At 47.2% G+C, this 10,000-nt stretch overlaps 1 protein-coding gene across 1 annotated transcript in view; it reads right to left on the bottom strand.

The window, feature by feature from the left end:
* Window positions 1-10,000, bottom strand: part of hdac7a (histone deacetylase 7a) — a 65,292-nt gene that overhangs the window by 17,136 nt on the left and 38,156 nt on the right. Inside the window, 10 exon segments of the mRNA XM_077018889.1 lie at window positions 59-81; window positions 84-239; window positions 2,721-2,886; window positions 3,141-3,242; window positions 3,892-4,001; window positions 4,206-4,245; window positions 4,247-4,332; window positions 5,360-5,460; window positions 5,780-5,888; window positions 8,921-8,993. Of these exon segments, the coding sequence (XP_076875004.1) occupies window positions 59-81; window positions 84-239; window positions 2,721-2,886; window positions 3,141-3,242; window positions 3,892-4,001; window positions 4,206-4,245; window positions 4,247-4,332; window positions 5,360-5,460; window positions 5,780-5,888; window positions 8,921-8,993 (966 nt within the window).

Raw genomic sequence — 10,000 nt, 5'->3', positions numbered from 1 at the left:
TGTGTGTGTGTGTGTGTGTGTGTGTGTGTGGTGTGTGTGTGTGTGTGTGTGTGCTCACCTTGCCCAGGTGTGTCTGCTGTTGAGTCTCTCCAGCAGCTGGGTGCTGTGCTGCTGTTGGAGCAGTTGTGAGTGGAGTGGACGTGCGCTCTGGGGCAGTGGTTCTGAGCGCGTGCGACTCAGGGGCTTGTGGGGCCCTGCTGGACCGCCGAGCTGCACAGGGACCGGGCCCAGACCTGGAACTGGGACCAAGCAAAGTGAGTCAACACCACCACTCACTCAATACCACCACCCAAACACCACTCACCCAACACCACTCACTCAACACCGCTCACTCAACACCACTCACTCAACACCACTCACTCAACACCACCACCCAACACCACTCACTCAATACCACCACCCAAACACCACTCACCCAACACCGCTCACTCAACACCGCTCACTCAACACCGCTCACTCAACACCACTCACTCAACACCACCACCCAACACCACTCACTCAATACCACCACCAACACCACCACTCAACACCACTCACTCAACACCACCACCCAACACCACTCACTCAACACCACCCACCCAACACCACTCACTCAACACCACTCATTCAAGACCACTCACTCAACACCACCACCCAACACCACTCACTCAACACCACCACCCAACACCACTCACTCAACACCACCACCCAACACCACTCACTCAACACCACTCATTCAACACCACTCACTCAACACCACTCATTCAACACCACTCACTCAATACCACTCACTCAATACCACCACCCAACACCACTCACCCAACACCACTCACTCAACACCACTCACTCAACACCACTCACTCAATACCACCACCCAACACCACTCACTCAATACCACCACCCAACACCACCACTCAACACCACTCACTCAACACCACCACCCAACACTACTCACTCAACACCACCACTCACTCAATACCACTCACTCAACACCACTCACTCAATACCACCACCCAACACCACTCACTCAATACCACCACCCAACACCACCACTCAACACCACTCACTCAACACCAGTGTTGGGAACGTTACTTTAAAAAAAGTAATTAGTTATAGTTACTCACTACTTGCTCAAAAAAGTAACTGAGTTAGTAACTGAATTACTCTATAATAAAAGTAACTCGTTACCAGGGAAAGTAACTATTTGCGTTACAGTGAAAAGAAAGTTATATGCCAATGAATAAGGATTTTTTTTTTTGAAAAAGCAGTTTTCACAGTCAGTTGAAATGAGTAGATCAGAAAGGAGTTTAACTTTTGATATTTATTGCACATCCACAGACCAGTGCAGGAAAAAAATCCTTTAAAATCCCAAATCTTTGTAAAAAAAAAAAAAAGTATATCGCCACCTTGAAAATGCAAATTTTTTATCGGCTTGCTCCCGACTCGCCATTTCACTGGCGTGCTTCGGCGCGCGTGTAAAAACACTGGCTCTGATTGGCTATCACGTTGGCGTTGGCCATAACGCTGCCTTAGCCAATCACTTACTGACTTGTTAAGTTAAACAGGTGTTACCCCGAGAACTGTGACCTATCGAGATCTGTTACTCCTCACTAGCCTGGGCAGCGGTCCGCTCGGATTACTGTTAGTATATCAATATATAGTAACGCACCGCTTTTAATGACCAGTAACGTCAACGGCGTTGTAACGACAAGAAAAGTAATTAATTATATTATCCCGTTACTGACAAAATGACGCCGTTACCTAACGCCGTTATTTTTAACGGCGTTATTCGCAACACTGCTCAACACCACCACCCAACACCACTCACTCAACACCACCACCCAACACCACTCATCCAACACTACTCACTCAATACCACCACCCAACACCACTCACTCAACACCACCACACAACACCACTCACCCAACACCGCAGTCACTTAACACCGCAGTCACTTAACACCACTCACTCAACACCACTCACTCAACACCACTCACTCAACACCACCACCCAACACCACCACCAAACACCACCACCCAACACCACTCACTCAACACCACCACTCAATACCATTCACTCAACACTACCACCCAACACCACTCACTCAGCACCACTCACCCAACACCACCACCCAACACCACAGTCACTTAATAGCACCACCCAACACCACTCACTCAACACTGCTGTCACGACACTGATTCTGATTCACGACACTGAGACTGATTCACCCAGTGCAGTGTATTACCATAATGAATGTAGAACCTTTCTGGACAAGTCTAAGCTCACGCAGGGATTAACAAACTGCTAATGTCTGTGTTTCCTTTAAACTCCCAGGACCTGCCGCTATCTCTCTGCATATCACTGCAGAATCATGTTCATTTTCATGTAGTTACTGAATCATTAACAGTAACTACTAAAGAGCATTCCTTAAGGTTAAAATGAAAACTACAAGGGCTACAGGCTTGGAGGTTAAATCACACTGTTCTATGAAGATAAAATTGCTAAGGCCACTAGGGGGCAGCCTTGTCAAGAGTAGAAAACACTGAACAGAAGTTTGCTCTCACACACTCCAGGCCCCGCCCCCATGCTCTGCCCCAAGAAGAAAGAGAAGCGCTTTCATTAATCCCCGTAGGGAAATTCTTCCCTGCATTTAACCCACCCAGACTGACCTTCTCTGCATTTAACACACACATTCCCAGAGTGAACACACACACATTACGGTTTTGTGAAGTAACACTCACCAGCCAGCAAGGGGGCGTGGACGAGGCCGGAGGGCTCCAGGATGAGGAGGGGCTGAACGAGGGGGCCGCCCTGCTGGTCCTCCACGCTCAGAGGCACCAGAACCTGTGAGCCGCCTGGCCCGACGGGCACCCGGCCGAGCTTTAGAGATCCCAGCTCACCATCAACCTACACACAGACCACCACCACCACCACCACCATCATCATCATCATCATCATCATCATCATCATCCTGGGATTCTTACTGTATGTTAGACATGGACAGCAAGTGTATAAGATTTAAGGTTCAAAATGAACACAAATCAATCAAAGGTGAAAATACAAGTTCACCAGCTAATTTTTGGTATTCTTGTTATTGGCCCTTGGTAAGAGGAAAGTGAGAGATGGGTGGGTGTGGCTTGTGTTGGGGTGGGTGGGGTCACCTTAGCATGTGCAGGAAGACCCAGTGTGATGGTAGGGAGATTGGAAGGAGTCGGCACAGAGAAATGAGCCAGTGAACCATCTGGGAGGAGGAGTCTGTGGGCCTGCTCTCACACACACACACACACACACACACACACACACACACACACACACACACACACACACACACACACACACACACACACACACACACACACACACACACACACACACACACACACACACACACAGCTCTTCAGCATCAATTAGCTTAAAATAATTCTGAATTGCACCAATATAACCACCTTCAGGGTGAAAGGTTACAGTTAGACTTTCAGCCTTATCATAACCTAGAAAGAGCAGGCGATTTGACTAGTGTGTGTGTGTGAGATATTGTGCAAGCGTACATTTGTGTGTGTTTTTGTGGGGTTGTGTTTTTGTACAGCCCTTCTCTGGTGTCCCTGTTTAAAACATGTAATTAAGGCGCGGCACAGAACACACGCTGTCCTTCACGTCTGGACCCCCGTCGCCCAGCACCACACCCTCCCAGAACAAACTGAACCAGAATATTAACCACTGCTCCCATTATGCCTGCTGTGCATGTGACGATGTGTGTGTGTGTGTGTGTGTGTGTGTGTGTGTGTGTGATGCTTCAAAGTAATATTCAATAAATGCTGGTCAATGGCTTGTGCTGCTGAGCGGTGGTCTTTGTTTAAATGGAGCTAATGCGTGTGCTGCTCAGGTGTGGGAGAACATCGTGGGGACTGTTACCTCATGAGACAGGCCGCCACTAGGGGGCAGCACTCCATTCTCATTGGGCAGGCTGTCATTGGGGGAGCTACAGCCAGACACAGGAGTACTACTACTGCTGGGAGAAGAGTCTGGGGGTGGGGGTGGGGGGTGGGGGTGGGGGTGGAGGTGGGGGGAGAAAGGGAAGAGTGAGAAAGAAAAAAAAAAAGAAAAGAGAAATTCAATTCCGGCGAGCAGGTGAAAACACTAATCCCCATATGAATGTAAAGTGACTGGGTGTGACGTGTGACGTGTGATGTGCGTGCGACGGGTCGGGTCAGGACCGGCTTACGTACCCAGCGGGTCAGGGTTACGGTGGTGCTTCACCATGGGGGGGGGCGCTCTCCTTGCGTGTGAGGGGACTCTTCCGCGTGTGGAGATGTTTCTTTAATTTGTGCTTGACCTTCAGGTTGGGCTCAGAGGCTGAAGAGAGCACACACACCCACAGCGTTAACACCTTAACACCAGAGCGCACTAATCACACTTAGTGTTAGCTTGGTTTTTTCCAATCACGCTAATACTTCACTGGTGGGATGCTTTATGACACAGGCGTAAACATGAACATCTTGGGTTCGTGCCCTCCTCTGTATCTGAGCTCATGGTCACTGGCGGGTGGAGGTGTGTGGATGTCAGGGCGCCATGCAGCAGGGACACCAACACGTGTAAAACCACGACAGCAGCATCTGCTACACCATCACTGCACCGCCCACCACCTCACCACCGCGCTGCTCCGTTCAGGCACCATAACGAAGAGTCTGCTGCCTTCAACACCACCTACGCAGTGGTGTTGATGGGCACAAAACACAGAGCCTCTGGGTGGTGTAATCTGAGGGCTGACGGGAACCCCTAGGTCAGGCACCAGCACTTCTGATTTCACTGCCTTATTAGCCTCCACGCCGTGGAGGAAAATGTAAACCTGCTCTGCAGAAGTGCAAATGTTTCCTGGGTGTTGTTTTAAAACAAAGGTCACTCAGGAGTGCGTTAGAGCAATATGTCAACGGCTAAAAAACACCATGTCGTACAACCTAAAGGCAAACACTGAGGGTTTTACACATTTTCCCAAAAACCTTTAGGAAAACTGACAAATGGAATTGTGATTGGCCAGACGGTAGATAAATAATGTCAGAAAATTACAGACAGAGGGAGGCTGGACATGTTGGTTAGGAGTTTGTTGACTGGGCATGTTATGTGAGGGTGTGTTGGGTAGGGTGTGTAATTCAGGCTGTGTTAGGGAAAACTGTGTTGGGTAGTGGAGAAGGGGCTGAAGTTTTAATCAGGCCATGATGTGTCTGTTGAAGGAGGCCAGGACGTTCTTGGCAGTGACTCGTTTCACGTAGGTGCTCAGGTGAGACCAGATGTGTGTGTGTGTGTGTGTGTGTGTGTGTGTGTGTGTGTGTGTGTGTGTGTGTGTGTGTGTGTGTGTGTGTGTGTGTGTGTGAGACAGACATACTTGCTCTTCGCAGAGGTCGGTCATCAGCTCCATCCCGGAGGGTCTGTGGTGGTGATGAGAGGAGAGGCTGTACTGGGCCACTGGGATCTGGACCCAACTCCCTACACACACACACACACACACACACACACACACACACACACACACACACACACACACACACACGATAAGTCGAACTTAAGATATTAAGGCAGAAAGTTTTTTCTGGGCTATTTAGGGATGTTTTGAAATTTGAGTCCTTTCAGATCACACACGTGAGCACACGTGATCTGATGAAGCTGATCAATCTGGGCTTTTGTCGTTGATGCTTACGTATGGGACTGGCAGCCTAGAAAATGCCTATAAGAGTGCAGTGGGCAGGTCTGGCCTCCCTGCGTCAGACCCGAGCACGTGTGCACTTGACCCTCACGTGACCCGCACCTGTAGGGTACTGCTGAAATACTCAGAGGACTGGAGCCACTTTTCTGCTTTCGTTTCTTCAGAATCACCTCTGCCAACTTCTGCTTCACTACAGAACTGGCCACTGCACCTGTCAATCAACACAAAAGACCAATGAGAGGATGTGAATAAACTTGACTCGCTGAACAAGCTCAAATGCAAATGAGGATTTTTGATGAACATACCCAGTGGCAAATGTTTAGTGTGACCTCCCCTTATACTGAATAGCAGGAAAAGACTAAAGACTGAATCTGAAGAAGAACTCTGAGATGCTGAGATGACCCTGGTCAGAGTCAGAGTAGGTGTACTGTGTATATTTGTGCATGTACATTGGCGTATGTATATTTGTGTATGTATATGTGTATTTGTATATGTGTTTGTATATGTGTTTGTATATGTGTGTTTGTATATTTGGGAAATGTCACTACAGTCACATAAAATGAAAATAAACAGAAAACATTAGGACCGTCTCTCCAATAGAGACGGTGTGCTCACTGCCCACTAAATACTGACTTCATACTGAATTTCACACTAAATACTGACTTCATACTGAATTTCACACTTTAAATACTGACTGCCAGTAGAAGACATTTTGTTCTAGGAAACCATTTGTTGTAGATTTTTCCTGTGTACATCCTCTCAGATTGTATCTTAATAAATAGACTGAGTTTTAGTTTTAAGCGTATTAGCTCAAAACATAAATGCTGAACAGAAGTTTGCTCTTACACACTCCAGGCCCCGCCCCATGCTCTGCCCCAAGGCCCGCCCCATGCTCTTCCCCAAGGCCCCGCCCCCATGCTTTGCCCTAAGGCCCCGCCCCCATGCTCTGCCCCAAGGCCCCACCCTTGCTGAGTAGCAGCATCTAAGGGGCGGGGTGGGGTCTTCTATACTCAGTGGTGCCCTGGGTCAGTGTTAACAGGGCCATGTTTCTTCTGTGAATGCTACCTTCAGCTCCGCAAAGACACACAAGAACAAACGTAAAATATGTTGAAAATATGTCACTGAATAAACACAGAATGAAAACAGAACAATGAAGTTACAGGAAAAGCAGAGGAATTATTGTCGTTATTGTAAGTCTGTGACTGTTTTCAGCATTGTATTGAGTATGTTTTCAGTGTGTTGTGTTGACTGTAGTTTCAGTGTGTTGTATCGACTGTTTTGAGCATGCTGTATTGATTGTGTTTTCAGTATGCAGAATTTCAGTGTGCTGGATTTCAGCGTGCTGTATTTATTGTATTTTCAGCATGCTGTATTTATTGTATTTTCAGTGTGCTGTATTTATTGTATTTTCAGCATGCTGTATTTATTGTATTTTCAGGGTGCTGTATTTATTGTATTTTCAGTGTGCTGTATTTTTGAGTGTGGTATTTCAGCATGCCGTGTTGAACGCGTGATGGTGACTCAGCAGGTCTAAACAGTGTAAGATGAAACAGGCAAACGGAGCAGCGTGGAACTACCACACAATGGACTGTTCTACTGCACACACACACACACACACACACACACACACACACACACACACACACACACACACACACACACACACACACACACACACACACACACACACACACACACACACACACACACAGCTGTGTTTGCTCCAAACAGAGCAAAGTTTCACAGCAAACACACAAACATGTGCCCAATCACACATACACAAACACACACACACATATATGCGCACACAGACACACATACACAATCACACACACACAGATGCGCACACAGACAAATATTAATGCATTTCAGCACCTCAATGCCCTTTCTAAGGATTCAGCGGTAACACTAGCTGTTATTGTGTCATGGCTACTGTGCACTGTGCAAGCTAACCCTAACCCTAACTCCTTTAGCACCACTAGCCTTTAAAGGGCCCGTCTCAGAGGGTCCATGTTTACTGACTGTCCATCACTGCTCATACACAGCTCCTCATTCTGCCCATCCCAGGCCCGGCGCTGAACACATGACCACTCCCCTGCACACTTGGTCTGGGTCCGGATCTGGGTCTGTGCCCTGGGTCTATGCTCGATGAGTTGATCGAGCAGGTCTACACACTCAGGAAGGCCTACACACTCAGGTATACACACAGGCCTACACACTCAGGTATACACACAGGCCTACACACTGAGGCATACACACAGGCCTACACACTCAGGCATACACACAGGCCTACACACTCAGGTATACACACAGGCCTACACACTCAGGTATACACACAGGCCTACACACTCAGATATACACACAGGCCTACACACTCAGGCCTACACACTCAGGCCTACACACTCAGGCCTACACACTCAGGTATACACACAGGCCTACACACTCAGGTATACACACAGGCCTACACACTCAGGTATACACACAGGCCTACACACTCAGGTATACACACAGGCCTACACACTCAGGTATACACACAGGCCTACACACTCAGATATACACACAGGCCTACACACTCAGGCATACACACAGGCCTACACACTCAGGTATACACACAGGCCTACACACTCAGGTATACACACAGGCCTACACACTCAGATATACACACAGGCCTACATACTCAGGCATACACACAGGCCTACACACTCAGGTATACACACAGGCCTACACACTCAGGTATACACACAGGCCTACACACTCAGCAAGCTCACCTGATTAGAAGCTGATTAGAGTAGCTGAGATGGCCCAGGCAAACACATGCAAAACTACAGAGGATACAGGTGTGTGTGTGTGTGTGTGTGTGTGTAGTGAGGGTAGGGGTAAGGGAGCACACACATGTGTGTGTGTGTATGTGTGTGTGTGTGTGTGTGTGTGTGTGTGTGTGTATGTATGTGTGTGTGTGTGTGTGTGTGTGTAGTGAGGGTAGGGGTAAGGGAGCACACATGTGTGTGTGTCTGTATGTGTGTGTGTGTGTGTAGTGACGGTAGGAGTAAGGGAGCACACGTGTGTATGTGTGTGTGTGTGTGTGTGTGTGTGTGTGTGTGTAGTGAGGGTAGGGGTAAGGGAGCACACGTGTGTGTGTGTGTGTGTGTGTGTGTGTGTGTGTGTGTGTGTGTGTGTGGTGTGTGTGTGTGTGAGAGAGAGGGAGAGAGAGAGAGAGAGAGAGAGAGAGAGAGAGACACTCACTCTGCTGGCTCTTGTCTTTGTGTCGTATCTGTTGTAACTGCTGCTTCGCCTCCTCCTGGTCTCTCATGTGCTGCTCCATGTTGAACGAATGAACAACAGTAAACACATCACACACACAGTAAACACATCACACACAGTAAACACATCACACACACAGTAAACACATCACACACAGTAAACACATCACACACAGTAAACACATCACACACACAGTAAACACATCACATACAGTAAACACATCACACACACAGTTAACATATCACACACACAGTAAACACATCACACACACAGTAAACACATCACATACAGTAAACACATCACACACACAGTTAACATATCACACACACAGTAAACACATCACACACACAGTAAACACATCACATACAGTAAACACATCACACACACAGTTAACACATCACACACACAGTTAACAAATCACACACACAGTAAACACATCACATACACAGTAAACACATCACACACACAGTTAACATATCACACACACAGTAAACACATCACACACACAGTAAACACATCACACACACAGTTAACATATCACACACACAGTAAACACATCACACACAGTAAACACATCACACACACAGTTAACAAATCACACACACAGTTAACATATCACACACACAGTAAACACATCACACACACAGTAAACACATCACATACAGTAAACACATCACACACACAGTTAACAAATCACACACACACAGTTAACAAATCACACACACATAGTTAACATATCACACACACAGTAAACACATCACACACACAGTAAACACATCACACACACAGTAAACACATCACATACAGTAAACACATCACACACACAGTTAACAAATCACACACACAGTTAACACATCACACACACAGTAAACACATCACACACACAGTAAACACATCACATACAGTAAACACATCACACACACAGTTAACAAATCACACACACAGTAAACACATCACACACACAGTAAACACATTACACACAGTCCTATGACTGCTACTTCTGATGCAGTCATACAGCTGATGAGCTGCTGCTGCCTGTTCTGAGATCAGTGTGATCTGAAA

The sequence above is a fragment of the Brachyhypopomus gauderio genome, chromosome 10, assembly GCF_052324685.1.
Source record: "Brachyhypopomus gauderio isolate BG-103 chromosome 10, BGAUD_0.2, whole genome shotgun sequence".
Classification (NCBI taxonomy): domain Eukaryota; kingdom Metazoa; phylum Chordata; class Actinopteri; order Gymnotiformes; family Hypopomidae; genus Brachyhypopomus; species Brachyhypopomus gauderio.
This window is presented reverse-complemented; position numbering and strand designations above follow the sequence as displayed.